General features: G+C 33.9%; 1 protein-coding gene across 2 annotated transcripts; it reads right to left on the bottom strand.

Annotated features, from left to right (window-relative positions):
* Positions 1–143: 143 nt before the first annotated feature.
* On the bottom strand, positions 144–25,987 carry LOC117321774 (xaa-Pro aminopeptidase ApepP-like). 2 transcript variants are annotated; one of them, XM_033876322.1, is made up of 24 exons: positions 25,880–25,987; positions 23,664–23,749; positions 22,194–22,289; positions 21,679–21,742; positions 20,804–20,905; positions 20,376–20,474; positions 19,536–19,682; positions 18,953–19,048; positions 18,190–18,277; positions 17,824–17,938; positions 16,801–16,866; positions 15,777–15,899; positions 15,492–15,578; positions 15,150–15,200; positions 14,197–14,258; positions 10,591–10,740; positions 10,279–10,342; positions 9,355–9,424; positions 7,065–7,169; positions 6,739–6,813; positions 6,435–6,503; positions 2,452–2,531; positions 1,919–2,014; positions 144–536 (listed from the first exon to the last, which is right to left on the bottom strand). In XM_033876322.1, the coding sequence occupies exons 1-24, from the start codon at positions 25,938–25,940 to the stop codon at positions 402–404; spliced, it is 2,187 nt and encodes a 728-aa protein (XP_033732213.1). In that variant the 5' UTR covers positions 25,941–25,987; the 3' UTR covers positions 144–401. The 2 variants fall into 2 exon arrangements, with proteins under 2 accessions (XP_033732213.1, XP_033732212.1); XM_033876321.1 differs by lacking the exons at positions 14,197–14,258; positions 15,150–15,200; positions 15,492–15,578; positions 15,777–15,899 and adding exons at positions 11,160–11,221; positions 12,279–12,329; positions 12,619–12,705; positions 12,969–13,091.
* Between the last annotated feature and the right edge of the window lie 211 nt (positions 25,988–26,198).

Here is a 26,198-nt window from a genome sequence, read left to right as displayed (position 1 = left end):
GACATACACCTTAGGCATCTAGATATTCCGTCACGATTGACGTTCAATTTTTCCATTCCATTCTTGTAATCACCAACGTGGTTCCATTGATGATAATATTATAGTGTACTGTATATGCAAAGCAGGAACAAAAATCCAATATCTTAAAAACAAATGTTTTTATTGTCCATCAATTTATAAATAACAATAATTTTAACAACAATAACAATCAACTCAGATCATGTTTCAGTTTTTATAAATATATCAATAGGTATAAAAATAATCTAAGGAGGATCAACAATAGAATCATATAACAAATGTAATACAAGCTAAGTGACTATCGCATTCTACATGACGGGAATTGAGGTCATTATTAAAAGGATAGCAACAGGAATGAAGGTGGTTCCATCCTTATACCAGTACTAATGTAATGGCTCTCTGGTGACATTTTCAACTCGTTTCATCAGCCATGCAAGAGCATCTGTATCACCAAAGCGCTCCAAAATAGGTGCAGTCTTCTGTAGAACTCGGGAATTGTATTCATTTAGCCAGTCCAACTGTAAACGAAGACTTCGACTAATCACAAACGTTCACTAAACATCATCACATTGTAAATATGGACACGCGATTAAGAGAAACTTAAAAACAAAAAACAAAAAAAAACTCATAAACTGGTCTTACTCGTAATTGCAATGAGAAATCATTTTGGAACATTTCTTATTTTTCTTTGGGAGACCAACCTAATATCTATCGGGTTACGTTTTAAACAACCTTGTTACCCAAGCATTCCATTATGTCGTTCGTACCGATTCCGGCGAAATAACCCAAAACAAAATTCTTATGAATTACTTACATAAATCCCTTTCGATAAAAATGGTTTCCTATCTGGTTTAGGATAGAACTTTTCCCCTTGTAGAATACCTGAATTCACGTTTTTCTACTCATCTATTTATAATCCTTTTTATTTTGTTAGATTTTTGGCAGGTTGTCATAATGGTTGTCTCTATGTGTTAGTGTCTGGAATATCTTTAAATGTTCCTTCTGTAATGTTAGATTTCTATGTTTTAAGTATGTACTGTTGTTTGAACAATTTAAACAACCCGATCTGTATCAAAAGAAGTATGTATTGACCGGTTAGATACGATATTAAAGAATTCCATTTTTTCAAAGTTGCTTATAATTTTCAAATGAGACGATACATAATTGCACCTTAATATGATTCATAGCAAAACTTCTGTGCCTAGGGGCCTTAACGGTCACCTGGGATCTGATGTGTGCACTGGTAGATGATGTTTAGCTTTTTAGCCAACATTAAACACATCTCAGTTGTGACCTTGAAAGTATGTCAAGATAATTTATTTGAACTTTGTTGCCCTTCATCCCAGTATGCTAATGGCCCATTATCATAACTTATTGCGTAATGGTTATTGAGAAGAAGTCATTTAAAGATTTTAACAAATTTGATATCTGTTACCTTGAAAGAAGGTCATGGTCATTCATTTTAACTAAATTTTTTTGCCTTTCATTCCAGCATGCTACTGGCCCCATATCATGACCAAATATCTTAAGACATTTGGCCCCTTTTACCTTGAAAGTAGACCCATTCAATTCATTTGAACAGATTCGGTAGCCCTTCATCACGCCATACTACTGCCCCTATATTATAACCATGGGCCTCTTGGGCATATCATAGTAGCTGAAAATGTAAATTGTTTACCGACGGACGACTAGCGTCGGACGACGCACAACGGCGGACAAAAAGCTATTGCAATAGGTCACATTAGACTTTGTCTCATGTGACCTAAATTTCACTGGATGTCCCTAAAATTGTTGCTTATCCTAAAATATACATCACTCAAGTAGTAAATAATAACAAAAATAGATATACAATGTTATGATTGATTCCCATCCATATCTTCTGTGAAGTAACTATACATACATGTGTATGACTCAGCATGTTGTAGTCAATGAGGTGAGACTCATAGGGTACCAGTGTTATTGTCTCAAATCGGAGGAATTTACATCGTGACGAGAGCTGTAAGTATGGAATTTGAAAAAGTAAAAGGCATGATTCTCTGGACATACTTAAAAAGTATACTACACGGCGACGTTTGTTCATTGTTAATTTTTTTATTACCATTTCACCTTGGGTAAAATGTTTTTATCAATATTCCTGATAGGATTTCGACAGCAAGAAAAAATGCCAAAAGCAGCCATCGTTTTGTGATCACCGACACTTATTCTGTATAATTCATTAACCATATATATACTAACATTTTTTTTCCATTATTACAAATGCTTAAACACTCATTTGAAAACTTTGGGAAAATAGTGATATTTCTTCTGTATCCTTTATATAGACGACATTGATGATACATATATTAATTTTTCATTTTATTTATCCTTCTCTATTCAGTTGTCTCTCTAGAAATCATCAAAAGCGATAACACAAGAGAGAATAACAACGTATACCTGGTTGACGTGCGCTGGTGTTATGTACATCACGTTTTCCATACGAACACCAATGTTATCCATTTCGTAATATCCAGGCTCTGTAAAAATGAGACAAGAATGAGACGGGATAAGAATGAGAAAAATTTCTTGAGAAACTAGAAACTGATTTATATCCTTTAACCGCATGCCTTGAATATATAGTAAGATCAAGGTAACATCGTAATGTATCTTATGAATAGGGTTATTTCTGTTACCATAATGACATGGCCGATACGTGCGGGTACTTTTGGCTGTCAATAATTCGCATAGACACACGGGGTCGGATATGTCTGAATGGTGACGGTATTCATAAGGTAAAAGTTAAATATCAAAAGTCTGCAACGTTGTATCACTGTATTTATCCGTGTGTTCATACTTGGGACCATATCATTATATATGGCGAAAACAATTGGATGATTCGCGAATTATGTCCTCCTTTTAAGTGTTTGCACGTGCTTATGAGCGTGGCAAATTTCAATAAAAAAAATCATTAGATTCTGGACTTCCATGACTCGATCATATAAAAAGATGAAAATATTAGATAAAATTATATACCATATCTATGTTTATCCGTAGGCTTAGGTGAAGTAACTTATTTTCGTATCGTCGTTATAAACTCAAAATTGAAGAAAGACCATGTTTACATATTCAACAAGTACTGAACATTCACATTAAACTGTCATGACTTGATGTTGGAGAAGGGCACGGCGACATTCGATACGTGGAGTTTTACTTGTGTCAGCCCGGGAAGGTAACGAAAACAATTTAATGCAGTACCAGTATACTGTCGTCAAACATTCTAATACAAATCTTACGTGTCAAGTAATCTGAGTTCCTCAAGGGGGAGAAACTGGAATTTATACGGAAATATATTTCATGGGAATTTAAATGTAAGACTGTTATTGTCCACATTGTTAGGCAATGTGAATATATATGTATTCATTCTGAAACTAACCATTGTCAGCTTAAATTGAAGAATCAAACATTTGACTAGTTTGACGGTCTTCTGTAGCTTGTGTATTGACTTTTTATTTATAAAACCAAATCAATCATGATCAGTATTGTGAAATATTTATTGAATTATCGAGTATTACCGAGTCAGATTTATGTGACCTGTGACCTTTGGTGACCTTAATGTTTACCTTGAGAATAAATGTACATTTGTGCAACAGAGCGGTTTCTTATTTAAAGACATTTGTTCCTTCTAACAATCCATGTATCTTGCGTTAATACGGAATGCCAAAATACTTAAAAATTCACAACGTCATGAATCAGTAACCGGTGCTCTAGCGATTGTGGGATTATGGCTGATATGATTCTCTTTTTGTCATTTAAAACTTAACCGTAACTTTTATTTCCTATGATAATGGAAGTTTTTTTTTTCTTGCACATTTTGTTAACCTCGGCATAAGTATCTTAAGGTTTAGATGTGACAATTGGTGTATTAGACTGTCATTGGAAAAGTTTGGACGCGAATTGATGTTTTGTGGCATAACGTATTGGTAGTTTATATAACTCTGTTTCATCTGCTCATTCTATGTGTAACCATTACCATATTTTTGGCGACGTCCGAGACTTGTGCTCCAGTTTTTAACTCCTGTGCATATCATACTGCATTCGTTCAATAATTCATATAACACCGGTATTAAGAGTCATTTACAGAGAGATACAAACGTTACGGACTGAACCGCGATCAATTGTTGAACGTCATCGTTTTCTGGTTTACTCTGACTCGATAGCTTCACATGACATATTCACGGTATGTTTTCACTTTTTACAAAACTGTGTGTCATTGCGCAACATTCCCAAAACCGTTTGGTTTTCGCATATACGAACTGTACCTGCCACCGGACAAACGTATCAAGCACAGCTATTTGAAGCGAGATCGACGTGAAAGTGCCAGGCACGTATATTTAATACATGTGAATTCGATATAAACGATTGCATTGTAAATGTTGCGTATCATTCTGTAGAAAGTATATTTTGACGATGTATAACTGGAAAGCTAGGTTTATATAACACATGCACATAGGCTATATGTACGAAGGGCCACGTAAAGCAGGACGCACGGTTATCGGGCTACGAGACTTAGTAGTCATGATATGTTTCTTTCATTTTGTCCTCTATTTGTGATTCTTATGACAAGTAAAACCTCACATACTTTATACTTAATTTTGATTCTATTGGTTAATTTTATTGCAATTGAAATGTATTTAAGCATTGAATTGTTATCAAATGGTAGTATACAGTCGATATGAATACAATTTGGGTGACAGATAAATAGGATGTCGCCCGTTAGGGCGACATGAAATATTTATCTGTCACCCAAATTGTATTCATATCGACTGTATACTACCATTTGGTATCAGTTCAATACTTATATTTACATTCATAAAGATTTTTTATTTACTGTAGGTTATGACGCGTTTAAATGTGCCGCTTACCCTATCACTGACGTCATCAAGTTCAAATACCGGAACAGCGAAATTTCCAGAAGAAATGATATAGTCCCTCATGACGTTATTAATAGCAAACACATAAAGTGGTTTTTGCACAAATTTAGCTTTATTTTATATTTCATATACGTGTGTAGGTATCGTCAAATTGTTCATAATTACATAATTTCTGATTGTTTAAAATCGAAACCGTTTTTATGCGCAATGATGTACGATTAACATTTAGAAGTGATGCGACGTTGAACGGGCATTGCACAGGACAGACTCGATTCCTCGGAAACACTTATGTTTCTGGTATTGACTGGATTTACGTTATTTTCAGAAGAATAACAGCTCTTAATTCTTAATGAAAGTTGTCTTGATAGTAGGTGAAAACGATTCCAAGGATATTTCGTTCGAAACAGATTCCAGTCTAACCGGTCACATCAGTGTCGCTAACTTAGCAGACGATTTTCAACTTCACAGGGGCTCGATTTTGTAAGGTAGGCCTTTGCTATCAGTGAATAATCACAAAACTTAAATCCAGTAGGCATATACATACACAACCGGAAACCATGTCGATGCTCCTGATTTTTTTTACAAGATGTTTTTTTTTTTTTTTTTATAATTACTTTTAATGTTGTCGTGTCTTTCATTTCTGAAAATTTGGAAACGAGCCCTTGTGAGTGTGACGACATTGACAATTTGATAATTTCGTATAGATCAAGAATGGCGCTTATAGTAATTTCGTGTTGACTACATTTTTAGTATTATAAAATTATACTCTCATAACTTGTGACATTGCTTTATTTTTTCTTGTGGCTTCTGTTAATAAATGCTAGCATTCGAAAGATCTCTAGGCCGAAAGTAACTGGCCATTGCGGCCATTGTTAAACCTACAACACCTGGAGCTGTAATATTCCTCCACTGACCGAATCACTGTAAATTGTAGTATACAATCTCATGAATACAATTTGGTTTACTAACGACATATAGACAAATGCAACACAGAATGTAAATATTATTTGTTGAGAACATAAAATTCACGTACTATCACTGGTAGAATACTACTTTGTTTTCCACCCAGTATACACAATGCTTTTTTGCTATAGATACTAAGGCTATCAAATGTCTATCAGTACCTGAGAGATGGCCCCTAGAAATACCATACATACCATACATGTATAATAAAGCCACCATTAGGTAAGGTATAATAAAGCTATTTTATATATCTAATTTGTAAGAATCGTCAGTTATATGATGGTATTTTATTACATGGGGTAATATCTGATACAGTTTATATCCCATGGGGCATAACTCTTACGACTTATTTAAAACACTCTGTATACGTTTACAATGTTCTGTATATTAAGATTTCACTTATAGATGTTGATATCAGTATCCGCATTATGTATGCATACTATTCTTAATTTCTGAAGTTCTAACAATAAAATACTTGTAAGCATACAATGAAGATTGATGTACATCCAATTTTGATAAACAAATCGAATATGCTCATAAACTTACCAACAGTGAAAAACATGTTTTTCCTCAGTGGATATTCTGTAGGATCAGGGAATTTATTAATATTTTCATCTGAAATATGTAAGAAATGTAGGAATAATTATATATATAAATTATTTAATATTGATTGTGAGGACATATAACTAAAATTTGTATGAATAATAATCAAATTGTTTGTTATTTAGATTTCTTGGTCATGGAATAAGTGTAGTTCTGCGAAAGGAAATGGTACTCTTTCAATTTGAATCCTAGAAATATTTTCAAAAGAAATAAATATTTGAAAATAAAAAAAAATATAATTCATTACCCTCAGTAAATATAGACGCATAAAACGGCACATCACTGATGAAATCTGCGAAGGTTGAGGATATCCGTCCAGGCCCTAAACAAACGTAGGAGTCATATTTAGTTAAAGGCCTATTTCCATAACGATAATATATCTAATTAATATCCAGAAACATTGCATCCAAACTTTATATTAAATAAAGATTATTTTAATTATATCAACGGGACGCTACTCGCATACACCAGGCAAGGTAGCTTACGTTTATAAGTAGCCTCATTTCTCCATAAGTATAAGCTATGGATACATAATATCATCTTATATTCTGAAAATGACTTTCTGAACCTCACCCTCTATGACACCTCCATAAGCACCGATCCCGTGACCTGTCTCGTGGGAATAGTCCAGACCAAGCTCCCAAAGTGGCTCTCTTGCGGTGGCATCGATATCATGTCCTGGATAACATAAAATGTTGGGTAATGTTAAATATTGGTTAATGTAAAATATCGGTTAATGTAAAATGTTGGATAATGTTAAATGTTGGTTGATGTAAAATGTCGGTTAATGTAAAATGTTGGGTAAGGTTAAATATCGGTTAATGTTAAATGTCGGTTAATGTAAAATGTCGGTTAATGTAAAAAGTTGGTTAATGTAAAATGTCATTCAATGTAAAATGTTGGGTAATGTTGAATATGGTTAATGTAAAATGTCGGTTAATGTAAACAGTTGGGTAATGTTAAATATCGGTTAATGTTAAATGTCGGTTAATGTTAAATGTCGGTTAATGTAAATGTCGGTTAATGTTAAATGTCGGTTAATGTAAAATGTTGGGTAATGTTAAATGTCGGTTAATGTAAAATGTTGGGTAATGTTAAATGTCGGTTAATGTAAAATGTTGGTCAATGTTAAATGTCGGTTGATATAAAAAGTCGATACATGCTTATGTTCATCTAAAACATCCATGTGATTTATGTAACATGTCGGTCAATGCAAGTATTTTAATACGTGTTTTGCATTAGTCTATCGTATAATAAAGTGTTCTTTCTGATGCCGGTCATTTCAATCCGATAGAAAAGACAACATGTAAATGCTTTGTCATTCCACATTTACAAAGTGATCATGGGCATACTAATGCCTTTAAAAGATTTGTATTTATACATTCTCTGAATGTAATGTTAAGCCTAAACATTGATTAAAATGTTAGAATTATTAAGATAATTAATTGCCATGTTAAACAGTACCTTATCATAGATTCTAGGGTAATATCACATATATAGACTGTAGCCTATGTTGTAAATGCAACGACAAGAAACATACCAGTAGGTGAGTCTATTGTAGTTTACAGGTAAGTCTGTGACCATACATTATAAGTAGGTAAGTCTATTTTAGGTTACAGGTAAGTATGTGACCATACATTATAAGTAGGTGAGTCTACTGTAGGTTACAGGTAAGTCTGTGACTATACATTATAAGTAGGTGAGTCTATTGTAGGTTACAGGTAAGTCTGTGACCATACATTATAAGTAGGTCAGTCTATTTTAGGTTACAGATAAGTATGTGACCATACATGATAAGTAGGTGAGTCTATTGTAGGTAACAGGTAAGTCTGTGACCATACATTATAAGTAGGTGAGTCTATTGTAGGTTACAGGTAAGTCTGTGATCATACATGATAAGTAGGTGAGTCTATTGTAGGTAACAGGTAAGTCTGTGGTCATATATGATATCGTATTATATGATCAGATTAGCATTCATAAAGGTAGTGCATTGTGCTTATCACATTGTATATCTGCCAGCATTAGCAATAAATGACGTCAGCTGTTGATTTGTTGTAAAACGTTAGAATCAAACAAACATGTGAAATTTTGGTTTTGAACCCGGTGTTTGTGCACTGGAACGGTCCAGCTAGGATTCACATGATTTAGTTATCTTAGATATCTATATCAAATGTATCTGATCGATTATTAGTATTATCACACCATCTGGCATCATAAACATTGTATCGTGCCCGAGAGCACTTGAGATACGTATACAATAATGATATATAATTGGTTAAATTATATATCGGCTTATATTCTTTGCTTAACAGGTCGCAGTATTCCACGTAATATTTGGTGGGAGACGAATGTCTTGTTTCCTTGTCAGGGATAGTACATGGATGGTGTACCATGTAGCACAGTGTCACTACTCTCTCAGGTGACAGTACATTAATGGTGTACCCTACGACACCTTGCCATCACGCTTTTCGGTCATGCACCAATTAATCGAATTGGAGAACAACCTTTTGACGGTCATTGTCTTCAGTAAGATCGGGAAACATATTTATCAATTGAAATCATTGGTGGCAAAAAAAAATGCTAGCGAAACCAATCTTGTTAATCTGTTAGATTTATCCTTATTTCATAGCATTCCTTTTTTCAACATTACTAAAACCCTGTAATAACTGTTTTGGTTTCCCTTCATCAAACTGCAATTCTTACTCAGAATCGATAAAACAAGGGCAACTATTTGCATACTTCATCGACGACACCTGTCATTCCAGTATAAATACGTAACATTATCAAAGTTAGAACTATGTCGGTGACAATCGAATAAGCAACCACAGATTTGAGTTAAATTGAAATGAGATCAAGTACATACCTGTTCGTCCTTCTGGCCAGACCAGTTCTGCCAAGTTAATGTGAGCCATTAACACACGCGTATATATATCCTGTAATTATAATATATAAATTGTTTGGGGCATATACAAACGATACGTATACTGTATCGTAAAATAGGTTATCGTATCGACAGGTAAATAAAACTATTATTCAAAGTCAAAAGCATTAAAACGAAGACATAGTTTAACAAAAAAAGATTTCCATGGCGGTGCATGAAAATGAACAAGAGGAGTAAGAACAGATGTGTCAGAAGGATATGCGTCTCTGCTTCATCAACGACATCCATCGTATTCAAATCCAAGTAATGCAATGTCCTTTAAACGAGAACTGGAGTGGTGAGATGAGAAATATTAATATGTATCGCAATCTAATTAAAATCTAGATGGCCATTCTCACTACGTTACATGAACATCTAACAACATCCCATAAGGGGTCACGTTCTGATGACCTCTGAGATCTGTGTATTTCACTTTCAGGGCGAATTAGCATTTTGTCGATGTCATCGAAGCAAAAAATTTCGTCACAGCATGCATCTGAAGCAAAATATTTCGGCACAATATATAGCTATATGCTTTATGGGACGAAATGACTTGAAACAAATTGACAGATTATACAAGCTATCCACTCTAGTCATGCTAATTCGGACATATAAAATTCACTTCCAAGATTCTGGAAGTAGTCATTTGATTGGCTTATCCAAAAGGTCACCCTGACGTGACCCCTTATGGGATGTTGTTAGATGTTCATGTAACGTAGTGAGAATGACCATCTAGATTTTAATCAGATTGTATGTATCGAACACGTCAATCTTGTTATCGCACAAGAAAAAGGAATATTCCTAAATCAGATTATTGAAAGTAATAACTATTAAATTAGAAGCAAGTTTAAGCGATGCGTTACAAACCTTTTCGACCTTCGTAGGATTTCCAAAGTGGAATGATCTTGTCATATCAGTAGTTCCTGTATTTCTGCAGACCGATGATGTTAATTGAAAACATTGCATTAAAAAGTAGACGATTTTTGTTAAATTAGACAATAAAGGATATTTTTTATGAATTAATCAAAATTTAGATAAAGACCAATTATTCCAGAATGCTCATATAAAAGCCATAATGTAAAAATTAAACATTTCAGTTATAATGATACATACACAACACAAACAACTACAGAAAGCTAATATTTCAAACATGCAAATATAGGTTTTATATGTACTTACAGATACTGCCCCCCTGAGTCTTGCATAAACATGTGTTCACGTGTTATTGGCTGTGAATCCTCGGGTGTCGGCATATTATATATCGGCGCTGCAGTTGGACCACTTCCGGTTAGTGTTCTAAACGCTGGGGCCCGGAAATGAGGAATTTGTCTGGAAGGGAGTAACCCGAAATGTTTGTGCAATACAAAGATATATTTCATACTAATTCTAATTCAACATCCATAGAACGAGACCAAAATACAATCAAAATAATATAGATTTGTATGAAGAACTCGACAAATATAAGAACTGATGTTTCGGAAAGGCATATAAAATGTATTTTTTTCTAATAATTAAAAACGACACTAAAAATGTTATGAGCTAAATAGTATTTCTTTTCCATCCAAAAGGATACTATCCCATAATTAAAACCCATATTGAAACTTGTGTATATTACTTCGTTACGTATTCACTAAAAGTACAAGTAATTTGATTTTTAATCAAACCTTTTTGCTTCAGTAACAATAAAGCTGAAATATTTCAAAACAATACCAAAATGGATAAATACATTTTGGTGACAGGAAACTTACTTCCTGTAGTTATGAATCTCATGAAAGGCGTCGTATACAGTCCAATTCTTCCCCTGTTTTACCTGTAACACCGATAAACAAGTAATGTAATGTTGTATCCGATTATAGTAGCTAATTTTAATCAAAAGTTCTGTAATCGCTGTTCGTCGGTTTATATAGCGGGGAATCATGTTTGAATTGGATTCCACGGGGCTATAACAACGAAGATCATTGACAATACGGCAAATGTCCCATAACACTCAAATGTCCGAGGATTGTAAACGACACACAAAGTCAATGGCCACAATTATGTAAAGATTCATAAAGACATGTAGTAAATATCGAATACTAAAAATAAAACTTCATTATACAGCTGTTGGTTTTCTAGGACTCTAATGATCAAAGATGCAAAATAGAGGAAACCCAGACGGAAAGTAAGGAAATTAAAGATAGACCGGAACAATGATAGGCCAATAGTGTAAAGAGGTGTGATTGATTTCATATTTCATGTTATTAGATACTTTAAAAATAATTTGAAATATGTGTTTATTTTATATTGGTGCCACAATTAAGTCGTGGCACATAGGGTAACAGTAAACCTCGGGGACTAAAGCCCACCGGGTGAGTTTTCTAACCAGCGATCTCAATAGATTCTACAAACAGCACACAAATGGACAGCACCTTTATATACGATGTAAATATGTTGTCATGTATTTCCAGGTCAATGAATATACATATTATTCAATCAAACTTTATAGAATTCTACATGGAATGGAAAGAAAAAAAAGTTGTCACGGTTTTGCATTGTGTATGCAGATATGTAACAATTATACTTAGTTTAAACAGCACAACATTTCCTTGTGACATGGTCATCTTGAGATTTCATACTTCACCATAGGTATATCGTCTTTACTATGTCATACCTGCCATGTGGACAATCAATTATATCTAAATCTGGGTTATCCCGCCGTGAGTTGTTACACATCCGTGTCAAATTCATCACTCATTTGTATTTACAATCCAACGATTTTTGACATTTTAAGATCTCAGATTACGTAGATTTACTATATGGACAATATCCTCGGAATGCACTATCATTAAATATTACCGACATCAAAATATATTAGATTACGTACTTACCTCTTTTTCTAACCTAGCAAAAAAACGGATGGCGGCAACAGAATCCAGTAACTACAAGCAATGATGTATACTACTTATTATGTATGTATAATTATAAATACATGTTTCTTATAAAGGAGATAGTGTAAGATGTAAGAACTGGTCCTACAATGAGAACTAATTTCAAACGTTCATGAGTTGTGAAGGGATAGTCATGGCTAGTATTTTTTCGCCTGATTAAAACATCATCTATACACTCTGTTAAAATAGCCTTCGTTTTCAAGTCTGTCTTTATTTTTCATTTATTTATATATTTTTTTTCGTTATTCATATACTTTTTTGGTAAAAAGGAGCTGCGTACGTTAGCGTCCTCCATGCCTTGGATTTCAACAGGGTTTTTAGTAGATTTCAGTATAGATATTGGCGTGATATCTTGGTATATCTTGTCCTGAAAAAATAAACAGATAATCCACAATAAGACGGTAGGAACATATAACAATGGATCTATATAACACTGCTATTATTTTCTTTGTGTTATGTTTACGTGAAGTCATATCCTTTCTCATATCATTTTCACAATTTATTAATTACCAATAAAAGCACTTGTCCACTTTTATTAAAACCAAAAACAAACTCCTTATAAGGAAACCGTAATTCGCCCTCATAAGATAATGACTTTATAACAACATAACGTATAGTGTTGGTCCTTACTGTGGGGACAGCTGAGTAGACGGCGTAGCTACAGTAGGGGGATAACCAAACTTTTCTTGTGTGTGGCAATGACGCAACTCTCGTGATGTCCCTAACCACGTCCTTCATATTGTACTCTCCAACCTAAAAACACAGATGTTACGAATGTATCAAAGTCCTTCACATTGTACTCTCCAACCTAAAAACAGAGATGTTACGACTATAACCACGTCCTTCACATTGAACTCTCGAACCTAATCAAAGGGCCAAAGGCCCTGAGAAACGTCAGGGTCTGACCAGGGTCTGAGGTCATATTATAAGAAATTTAAAATTGGATTTTATAGTCAGACAGTTACATTTGTATCAAATGAAATGACATGTATAACATATATATCAGCTGACAACTTTACAATAGCTGAGTATAGTTCTTTCCCCATTTCTTTAATGCTTGTGTAAGATTATTGATATACTCCTGAATCAGTAAAGCTGCTTGTAAACTTTGAAAAAAGAATCACCTGAGCGACAAATCGGTCTATTAACAGAACATGTTGTCAAGTAACTACAACTAAAGATAAAATCCAAGATGTACACAGCCGAAGTTTTTTTTAATTTTATTTAACTATAAGTTATTAATAAGGCCTATCAAACATCTATTTTATGACCCCTTAAGTAACACATTTTAACTCTGATAGAAAATTGCGGTCGCGTTGTTCGACGAGACATATCTAGTTTTGACACCGCCAGTACATCAGTCACGGATCATAATAATCAGATTCTTTTCAAACAACAAATAAAAACCTTATTTAGGGGCCCGGAAATGAGGAATTTGTCTGGAAGGGAGTAACCCGAAATGTTTGTGCAATACAAAGATATATTTCATACTAATTCTAATTCAACATCCATAGAACGAGACCAAAATACAATCAAAATAATATAGATTTGTATGAAGAACTCGACAAATATAAGAACTGATGTTTCGGAAAGGCATATAAAATGTATTTTTTTCTAATAATTAAAAACGACACTAAAAATGTTATGAGCTAAATAGTATTTCTTTTCCATCCAAAAGGATACTATCCCATAATTAAAACCCATATTGAAACTTGTGTATATTACTTCGTTACGTATTCACTAAAAGTACAAGTAATTTGATTTTTAATCAAACCTTTTTGCTTCAGTAACAATAAAGCTGAAATATTTCAAAACAATACCAAAATGGATAAATACATTTTGGTGACAGGAAACTTACTTCCTGTAGTTATGAATCTCATGGAAGGCGTCGTATACAGTCCAATTCTTCCCCTGTTTCACCTGTAACACCGATAAACAAGTAATGTAATGCTGTATCCGATTATAGTAGCTAATTTTAATCAATAGTTCTGTAATCGCTGTTCGTCGGTTTATATAGCGGGGAATCATGTTTGAATGGGATTCCACGGGGCTATAACAACGAAGATAATTGACAATACGGCAAATGTCCCATAACACTCAAATGTCCTAGGATTGTAAACGACACACAAAGTCAATGGCCACAATTATGTAAAGATTCATAAAGACATGTAGTAAATATCGAATACTAAAAATAAAACTTCATCATACAGCTGTTAGTTTTCTAGGACTCTAATGATCAAAGATGCAAAATAGAGGAAACCCAGACGGAAAGTAAGGAAATTAAAGATAGACCGGAACAATGATAGGCCAATAGTGTAAAGAGGTGTGATTGATTTCATATTTCATGTTATTAGATACTTTAAAAATAATTTGAAATATGTGTTTATTTTATATTGGTGCCACAATTAAGTCGTGGCACACAGGGTAACAGTAAACCTCGGGGACTAAAGCCCACCGGGTGAGTTTTCTAACCAGCGATCTCAATAGATTCTACAAACAGCACACAAATGGACAGCACCTTTATATACGATGTAAATATGTTGTCATGTATTTCCAGGTCAATGAATATACATATTCTACATGGAATGGAAAGAAAAAATAGTTGTCACGGTTTTGCATTGTGTATGCAGATATGTAACAATTATACTTAGTTTAAACAGCACAAAATTTCCTTGTGACATGGTCATCTTGAGATTTCATACTTCACCATAGGTATATCGTCTTTACTATGTCATACCTGCCATGTGGACAATCAATTATATCTAAATCTGGGTTATATATATATTATAATATATTAGATTACGTACTTACCTCTTTTTCTAACCTAGCAAAAAAACGGATGGCGGCAACAGAATCCAGTAACTACAAGCAATGATGTATACTACTTATTATGTATGTATAATTATAAATACATGTTTCTTATAAAGGAGATAGTGTAAGATGTAAGAACTGGTCCTACAATGAGAACTAATTTCAAACGTTCATGAGTTGTGAAGGGATAGTCATGACTAGTATTTTTTCGCCTGATTAAAACATCATCTATACACTCTGTTAAAATAGCCTTCGTTTTCAAGTCTGTCTTTATTTTTCATTTATTTATATTTTTTTTTTTTCGTTATTCATATACTTTTTTGGTAAAAAGGAACTGCGTACGTTAGCGTCCTCCATGCCTTGGATTTCGACAGGGTTTTTAGTAGATTTCAGAACAGATATTGGCGTGATATCTTGGTATATCTTGTCCTAAAAAAATAGACAGATAATCCACAATAAGACGGTAGGAAAATATAACAATGGATCTATATAACACTGCTATTATTTTTATTGTGTTATGTTTACGTGAAGTTATATTATTTCTCATATCATTTTCACAATTTATCAATTACCAATAAAAGCATTTAATGACTTAATAACAATATAACGTATACTGTTGGTCCTTACTCTGGGGACAGCAGAGTAGATGGCGTAGCTACAGTATGGGGATAACCAAACTTTTCTTGTGTGTGGCAATGATGCAACTCTCGTGATGTCCCTAACCACGTCCTTCATATTGTACTCTCCAACCTAAAAACAGAGATGTTACGAATGTATCAAAGTCCTTCACATTGTACTCTCCAACCTAAAAACAGAGATGTTACGACTATAACCACGTCCTTTACATTGTACTCTCCAACCTAAAATAGAGGTGTTACATTTGTACGATTGTAACCACGTCCTTTACATTGTACTCTCCAACAGAGATGTTATGACTCTAATCAAGTAATTCATATTACACTGTAGTGCTAATAATGCTCAACCTTAGAGGCTACGGATGAAACTCAAGAAACAAAAAGACTGATAAACTATGTCTGTTGTCCAATCCTCTTCTGCTATTACAATTTGTACAATAAGATTTGTCGAGATGAAATTCACGGACAATCTAATGAAATGTTGAAATTTGGATGAAAATTGCATTAACCACCAGCAAAAATATGCTATTGGTAGCCTCTGTAGTCCTACATCTACAAATAGGCATTTAAATCCAAACATGTACATACGGAATTTTTCCATATTGAAACAATATATAAATGAACAGCGTTAAACGCACGTGTCACTACTGTTTTGAAATTTGATGGTTGTTAGCCCGTGGTAAAAGAATATATATAAGCATAAAGTGTAGTATACACTAGTATCTGCAACATAATGCCTTCGGAATCGATTCTTGCCCTCACCAACGATCTATGTCACCAATCGACTAGATTTTAGATGCCTACAATTAAGTCACTCCGTCCTTCGAATGGGAAGATGTAGACAAAAGATAACATTTAGGCTGTGTTATTATAGCATATTGAATATCATCAACAGAGAAATCGTGTTGCTTTTTAGTATCAATTGCTTTTCACATTCTTAAACATCGACGTTAGGACTGTTTTTATCCTTGCAGGTTTTCCCGTATCTTATCGCCTATATGATGTGCGAAACTTACCTTGACTACAGGATTCTGTACACATTCTTCAGCTGAATCAGGACTTTCCACATAACCAGGTTCTGTCTGCATGGACGAAATACAAACAAAACAAAAAATACACAACAGTATTTCATCATAAACTTTATGTAGCATCAGGCTACCGTTCAGACTGTTCAGTATGATGGCACTATAAATGACACTCTTAGGAGACCACGTCCACATATGACCTCAGCTAACAAGTAAACAAACAATCAATTTCGTCATAACGCATACATTATATGTTCATGTAGGTAGGTTATCATCACATGGTAATGCTTCACAAAGTAAATGAATCTATTTCTTATTTAATTTATTTTATGCATATTTACCAAACACTGAGTATTTCATTAGTATTTCAGATAGTGAAGTAAGCATTCCTTCTGAAGGACCAAATGATATAAATTACACACACAAATATAAAAGATTGGACATTTCTGCTTATTTGTCCGACTGATATAAGAATGGTTCGAAAAATTTGTTCTTAACGTTATGTATACATATAGATAGTACTAAACAGTCCTGGTGTGGAAAATGAGGAAAACAAATATCTTACGGATAAGAAGGTTATCAAGTGTTTGATTCTTTGTTTATCGTCTTCTATATATTGTCAAAAAGGTACATTCCAAAACGGTCTGTCCGACATGAAATGCCCTACGCTGATAACTACTTAATCCAGTTTTGATAAACATACTACAAATATCGTCATTAAGGGTTGAACACTATGAACCTAAGAAACAGTACATGTAAGATAACTATCCCCTGTAAAAATTAGTAAATACTCGCGAAATTAGTATGAGGGTGATAACTAAACTATCAAAGGTTCAAAATATCACTGCGACTTTAAACTGAAAACTTTAAAACTGGTTTGAATGAAGAATTGTTTTCTCACAGCGAGTTTAATGTCCAAATTGTCATTTTTTGTGTAAAAGACAGGAAGAAGTCTGTGTAGACAAAGGGGCGTCTGGTAAGTATATATCTTACATAAAAAACTTGTGTACTTACCACTCTCACCGAACACCGTCCTTCCCCTATATCCAGGTGGCGCTCTAGGGTCACGTGAACTTCATGGTCCGAGGGTTTCCGAGAAAGCATTGATTTGTGATCGATGATATATAATCTGTGTATGGTATTTTATTAGTCATAACATATCAAAGATTGAGATAAATAACTAGTTAACGAATCAGTAAAATCGAAAACTTTGAAAAACGTATTTTGATAGTAATACATGTAATTATACATATATATAACATAATAATAATAAATCGATTTTGATTAGATTGATTTACTCTGACAAGAATCATTCTTGTTCTCTACACAAAAGATGGTGGAATTCTTCAAATATTTTACATGATACATGCGTTGGTTTACCTTGTGATTCGCGTTCTTCTTTCTATCACAGCAAAGGAATAGAAGAATGGGTCGAAACCAAAGGCAAAGGCCCGCATGTTGAACAACCCTGGTAGAATGAAGAACACATTTTGTTTTGAAAAGTATATGATTAAGCTGCCTTTATTTTTATACACATTTCAACTACAGAAATATGTTTTTTTATTGATATATGTCTAGTTACTTAGTGATTTTTTTCGAAAAACAATAATATACAAAACTTGCCGCTGAGCCAAATTAACTGAAACGAAATGAATGAATATTTTTATCTCGGTATGAACTGACTATAAAAATTTCAAGAATGCGCAATCAAGAGTTGAGCATTTAAGTAGTTAGTAAACAACAAGGCTTGATTTTAATACCAAACACGTTAATTAATTGATGCAATCTGACATCAAATTTAGGTAGGATACTTCGATAGATTCTGTTCTCAGCTACAGATGCCACACTACTTTGAAGAACTACGAAATATGCGTATGCTTTATAGATTACTTGGTGTTCATTGAATTGATATATACTGTATCGTTGGTAATATTGGTGGTGGATTATTTCGCTATGTTTGAAGTCGTTAATTATTGCGTGAAAATAAATACCTTTCGAATATTTGTATGCACAAAACAAGATGTGATGACTGCAGAATGTTTACAAGGTGTGGTTGGGCTATATTTGTACAACCGCAAAATATAAGTCCCGTGAAATTTAACAACTAAACAGTATCTTGTCACAGTTTCAGTAATAAACATACATGGATTCTCGTCAAGGTCTGATACAACTAGAATGTCTACGCCAGCTTTGGCCATTTCATGGTGGACATCCGTCATCTTATCCTGCCAGCTTCTACCTAAAATCGAATTACAAATTAATTGATTGCTTTGGTAAATTTATGTTTGATTATATATTTATGCATAAAGTGTCTGTTTATTATACAAACGTGAAATATCCATGTTTGTTGACTATTTATGACGCCGTCTTCAATTTAGTCGTATTTGTGACCAAAACAAATGTTCGTATTCATCTTTAGAAGAAATATTTAAAAATACCATATTACATATGATCCATGATCTAGGAAACACTTAACTTGACATATTTGTTTTATCAGGGAACGACTTGTGAATTTCCAGGTCTATCCGAAAGCTTCCAAAATGGATAAGTAGCTATTTTCTTCATAGTTGTAGGTAGTGAACAACTTTCAAATTTACTCTCATTCGCATTTTATTTAATATGGATGTCATCAACTTACTGACAATGTCGGCATCATGATGTAAATTTGATTAATGGTGACAGCCATGAGTATAATAAATTTTTCGAAATTATAAGTCTACACGTACCAGCGAATTCCAATGGTAAAGCGTTGATTGTGACATTGATTTGTGGGGGGCGGTTATCTTCCCATACTTGGTCAACCAGATCGTCTTCAATTTCCAGCATCGTTATGTTGTTTTTCGCAAAGCTCAGTTTGAAATTCTTCCACCAGACTGAATTTTAAAACATTTCATATTTAGGTAACCGTTATAAAGATAGCGTTATGATTAAGTAAAATCGTGTTTCAAAATACTTATAGGAAATATTGATCTTATAGTCCGGATGAAAAATCACTTCCCAAAATGATATATATGGTAGTTTTAAGTGGGGGTGGACAGGTAAGTAATATACTGGTTATAAACAGGGATTTTAACTGAAGTACAAGATATATAGTAAGAATATTAATTTATATAGAAAGGAGGAGAGATAGAAAGATGATAGTTATAGACAAATGGTAGTTATGTAAAGGTGGTAGTTATAGACAAATAGTAGTAGCGCAAAGCTGGCAGTTATAGACAAATAAATAGTAGTTACGTAAAGGTGGTAGTTATAGGCAAATGGTAGTTATATGCATATGACTGACACATATTATATTACAGAGAGTATGTGGTAGCTACCGATCAGAAATAGGTTAAGAAAAAAGTGGTACGTAAAGAAAATACTATTTATAGACATATTAGCTCTTAAGACAAGTAGCATTTTGACTATGTTAATTTCTAAGTAAGTAATTGTGTTCTGCAGGTAAATATAAGAATGTGGTTGACAGACTTTAATACAGTACCGTCTCCACTGATTGGTTTGGTACTAACCAGAATATGGATGAGATTATGTTACATTTAGTATTACCTTGGTACATAACTCTTTACCTGCCGCCATTAGGCTGGGACACGCGCCAATAATAGGTCGAGAGATATTCTGTAGTTCTGCTTTTACCCATGATGTAAGTGAAGGGATTCCCTTGGCTCCTGAATTAAAGATTTATTCATTCATATAGAGAATCTGATATGAGTTTCTCCATTTCAAATTATAATTTTGAAAATATTCTAGTGATATATCTTCCGATCATCTTGTGAGTTTTTTTGTTGTTGTTTGTTTTGACTTTTTTTTCAATTCACATGAAGTGTTATCGTTTGTAATATTTTGTTTCCATCATTAACTCTTTTAACAATCGTGATAGCCTTTCACATGCTTATATAAAATTTGTAATGATTGTTTTCCCTTGTCTTTTTCAATGCAGATTTCCGGTTCCGGTACTGCACGCGCAATGAAAACTAGTTATGATTTGTGTAAGTACCTTTTCTGTATATTTGCCAGCCACAGTCCATCCTCATGGCGGCATCTACGTTCCGTCCATCTGTCCAGATAACTGTTTTGTTTCTCGTTATAACAGCGGCACCTGAAATTAGTTGTTTATGTAATTAAAAAACCCAGATATTAACAAATAATAAAACCAGGTTTGCGTATAAAAAGAGAAAAAAGGAAAAAAGAAGAAGAAGAAGAAGAAGAAGAAGAAGAAGAAGAAGAAAAAAACAGAAACAAAAACGCGTAAAACGGGGAAAATGCAAAATATATACAATTAGGCTATCAGGATGTATAAGAATATGGTAATGTTAGACCTAGGTCACTCATCAACGATCTGAATCGCTTTAGATCTAACATTAATCGTGGTAGGGTTATATATTTAATGTCTGATGAGGGTTACTTATTGAAACAAGATTTAAACGTCTGGATCAACTGATTAAAAGGAAGTAGGTAGTATGTGGGGGAGGGAAGGTGGGGAGAGGGCAGAATATTGTTAGTGTAGTGACCAAGGTTGTCACACAAAAAGTAAACACTTTGTTGTATCGTGTAGATTTTGTCAATAATCGACTCATTATAACGTCTGTAAATTAACACTGAATGATTAAAAATGTACACTTCATTTCTTTTACAACAACAGCGAAATAAGTTATATCAACTCATGTTAATTACGCTTGTGTGATCGGACGAAAGAGTTAAAGTAACAGACAAGTCTGTTACCACTGTGACAATCTGTGTTACCAAACTTAATGACTTAAACTACGTGTGGCTATAGGTAAAACGAAAATAAATAACAAGGAAACCAAAATGCCTGATTTTTATATAAAGTAGAATATAGCGCATGCTTTTTATTCATGATTTGAGAATTACCAATTGTTCCATCAAAACCTGAAATGGCTTCCAAGCGTCTGTCGTGGGGAGACCCTCCCTGTTGCTGCAATCAACATGAAACACAAATAACTAAATGACCATACAGCCAGCAAAATTATCTTAATGTCCAAAGTATACATGTGTATATCATCATATACAACCACCAAAACTATCTCAGTGTCCAAAATACACATGTTAAATAATCGTAGGGTCATATAACAAGCAAAAATTTCCTAATTTCCTAAATCGCAAGTCTGTATAATCGTAGGATCATTAGTATTATACAACCAGCAAAATTATCTCAGACACCAAAATATACATTTCTAGATAATCATAGGATCATACAATAAGCAAAAGTATTTTAATTTAAAAAAAGAGCTTGTTTGTACAACCAATGTGAAACTTTGACAATAGTTTTACTTTTTAAATAGGTTTAATAATTCCACACATATTGGTCAATATAGTTCTATTTATAGCTAGATAATAGATAAACGCCTATACATGTAGCTACTTACGTGGTGGGCATCCTGTGTGGTGACGATATAGGCATCCAATCCGTAGTTGGAAAACAAATCCTGCATCTTCTTTAATCTCGTCCAGGTCATGTGATTCTAAATATGTTTACTTCGTAGTGTACAATCAATAAGAACACCTTAAACCATTAAAAGTATTACCGAGGACGTGCATATGTCAGCGGTAATAGTATATCAGCGCATTACACTCATAAACATAAAACGACATCATGATTGTTGCAATTATAGTGTTGTTCGTGACAGATTCATACTCTTTTTATGTGTACACAAACAAGTCCGAACTGTCAAGACTTTATAATGAGCTAGAATTAGGGAACACTAAAATATTTTCATTTCTTACATTATTATTTTTTACAAAAAAAAAACAACTTAATGATACACGGAAAACAATATATGTGCCGAATAACAGATATAAAACTGCTTCTTTCAGCTGTTTCGTCCTGACAGTAGCTTATTGACATTATGATCATGTCGACCATTTAAACTTTCTCGTGATCTTCATCAACCTGTATCAGTCTCGAAACCTTGTGTTTTTAATTTTCCGACAGTAGTCAATATCTGTCAGAAAAATCGTGATAATGGGAGTAAACCTTGAATATCTTAATTACTTCCACGTGCAAACAACGTAGGTAGACAAAGTTCTTTTTTATGTTATACAGAAATGGAACATTAAAAATTTGGAAATTGAATCCATCACCATGCTTATCGTACAGCTTAGCTGTTTTATTGTCCCTGGTGGTTCCGTTGTAAAGATCAACATTGAACAGCTCGCGATATATATATGTGACAATATTCCATCATTATTTGATTTTGGGTGATAGTGAAAGAAGTGCAGCAGCACCTCAGACAGCGGTATGTTTACGACAGCTGTTAACGAGTCTATACAGCGGTATGTTTACGACAGCTGTTAACGAGTCTATACAGCGGTATGTTTACGACAGCTGTTAACGAGTCTATACAGCGGTATGTTTACGACAGCTGTTAACGAGTCTATACAGCGGTATGTTTACGACAGCTGTTAACGAGTCTATACGGCGGTATGTTTACGACAGCTGTTAACGAGTCTATACGGCGGTATGTTTACGACAGCTGTTAACGAGTCTATACGGCGGTATGTTTACGACAGCTGTTAACGAGTCTATACAGCGGTATGTTTACGACAGCTGTTAACGAGTCTATACAGCGGTATGTTTACGACAGCTGTTAACGAGTCTATACAGCGGTATGTTTACGACAGCTGTTAACGAGTCTATACAGCGGTATGTTTACGACAGCTGTTAACGAGTCTATACAGCGGTATGTTTACGACAGCTGTTAACGAGTCTATACAGCGGTATGTTTACGACAGCTGTTAACGAGTCTATACAGCGGTATGTTTACGACAGCTAGTTAACGAGTCTATTATACATCTTTACACGATTATGGTTAACAACAACAGTATTCTTTACTTACAAGTGTGCAGTTTTCTCGACTCTGGACAAACGTTATCTCATGAGGAATGTCATGTACACAGTCAGAACCGTAGTTATGGGCAAATCCTGTCACCAAACGAAAAGCAAGAAAAAATACATGATCGCATATCATTTTACATCTCTTATATCTAATGTCATATGATGTCCAGTTTTCAGGGAAACGCATCTAAATGTGAAAGTATGGCTTTGTTGTCACTGACAATCGTAATTCAGGAGAAACTGAAGATTGTTTTTTGCCAACTCATTATTTTTACCTACCGATTTTCAACATTATAAAACCACATTTCCCGCCTATTATTCTAGGTAAAAGAAAGTTGCATACGTTTTTTCTTTACACATATGGTTATATAAGACCATGTCTTTTTGAGGTGTTAAGGAGACACCAACAGACATTTTAGGGACTTTTGTATTTAATGATCATACGAATAAACTTAAATTGTCGGGGGAAAAGGACAATCGTGATAAACAAAGTGTGCATGACGTCTGTAAGGAAACCAGAAAACATTATGTGTACAATACGATTGATACATAATAATGATAGGGAAACGGGGGCAGGAGGGTGATGAACTGTTTCTTGAACATTGCAGTAAATGACTACGTTGAAACCACGACCATATTCAAAACTCAAATTCAAATGGTTGAAATAGGAACTTCACATAAAGAAGATATAGCATCGCATTAAATAAACAAAAAAGTAAAATGATCACAAACTCATAAAAGAATATAGAATGTTTTTTGAATAGGTATTAGAGTATAAGCAAGAAGAGACAATTAAAAAAAATAGCGATGGTAGCAGTGGTAATACATAATGAAAATCCATTGCAGTTTTCTGATACCTATTAGAAATAGAGGGACACAAAGAGATGTACACGTACATAACTTAATGACTTTACAAACTCACAACAACAAAGTTTAATAGCATTTCATGGTAGTCGAGTTATATTCCAGCGAAAGTTACGACTGAAGAGCTTTACAAAAGTCACAAACGAAAATATCACCATACGTAAGTTAGGAATCAAACAGATAGTCATTATTGAGTGGTGTTTTATTGACTATACTAACTATACCATGTCGACTAGATGACCGTAATAAAGTTCGCAATTTAAGCATCCTATAGTAATATTATTACACTATTTTATGATGTTTTTCCAGTGGTCAGTTCAAGGTCAGGTCAATGTGTTGACCGTCTGTGTAGTATGTAAACACTGGCTTTCTCCGCTGAACCATTCAGGTATTTATATCCCTCAGTATGTATGGGAACGTTACCTCATTGTATACATACGTCTGTATACTTATCTACAGTAGTATACTACGTATAACATTTGTACTTATGGTTCTCGAACTAATAACACTAGTACATAAGGGAATGGATTAAACAAAACCAATATGAGTGTAATAGGAATACAATAATTTAAAGCTGGTTGTTTTTTGTAATGTCTTAAAATGATTAGTGGATTCCCATAATATGTTTAGCTTTTAATAATAGAGGAAAAATAGAGTTCCATTCATATAACAATATTATATTATATTATTGTAATTCAGTATAGGATGAAAGGCCACAACTTAAGTAACAAAAGTTTTATAAACACCACTCTAGAATCCAAAGAATGACCTCAGCACAAAAATCTACTGTAGTGGGCCTCATAGTACGTAGAGATATACACTTGACACTGTGTCGCGCCACAAAGAACAAAGGTCAATAACTCCGTATAATATGAAAGTTTGATTCAGACACCCGTTTTAGTATGAGACAATCCAACAAATCAATAGATACCCACAGATGGCCATAATGCATTTATTTGTAAGTGAGTACCAAAGACATCCATTAAATTGCATTTAGTTAACATTATTTTTAGCAAGTTATATCAACTGATATCAATCCCTCATCAATCAAGTAGTCTTTATTTAGGACGAAACCGAATCGAACCATGGTCGTCTTGGTGAAAGGCAAGTTTTCTACAGCGCCATTCGACTAGTCCCAGTTGTACATTTATGTGTAGATGATCAGAATCATATCAAGCACGGTAAACATACAATAGGCGGATTGAATGGAATCAGTTATGTTCGGCATTAAACAAGAAATCTTTACATGTTAAGATTATTAGCAAGTTATTTCATATATATTAATTCAGAAATAATAATCACTTAAGAAATAATGATTTGTATATGCATATACATAAGGTTACTGAAGATTACCTGTCGAGCATACACAAACCCACAAGATGAAGCTGGTTTTCAGATCCATAGTTAGCAGCATGGTCAGACAGAGGTCAGTGAAGGAACTCAGCCAAGATTAACAGGTTGACCGGTCCAGTTTGGTGTATATATACACACACACAAGATGCGCATGCGTGATTTCAGCTCTTTGCCATTCTTTTTCATAAAGCGAAAGAATGATTATTAAATGAAGGCGCGATATGTAAACATGATTACTGAAGATATTACAGTAGTTCTTTCTTTCTTTTTTCCCTTTCTTTCTTTCTTTCTTTCTTTCTTTCTTTCTTTCTTTCTTTCT

The sequence above is a fragment of the Pecten maximus genome, chromosome 2, assembly GCF_902652985.1.
Source record: "Pecten maximus chromosome 2, xPecMax1.1, whole genome shotgun sequence".
NCBI lineage: Eukaryota > Metazoa > Mollusca > Bivalvia > Pectinida > Pectinidae > Pecten > Pecten maximus.
The sequence above is the reverse complement of the archived record's forward strand: the minus strand, read 5'-3'. Positions and strand labels throughout refer to the sequence as shown.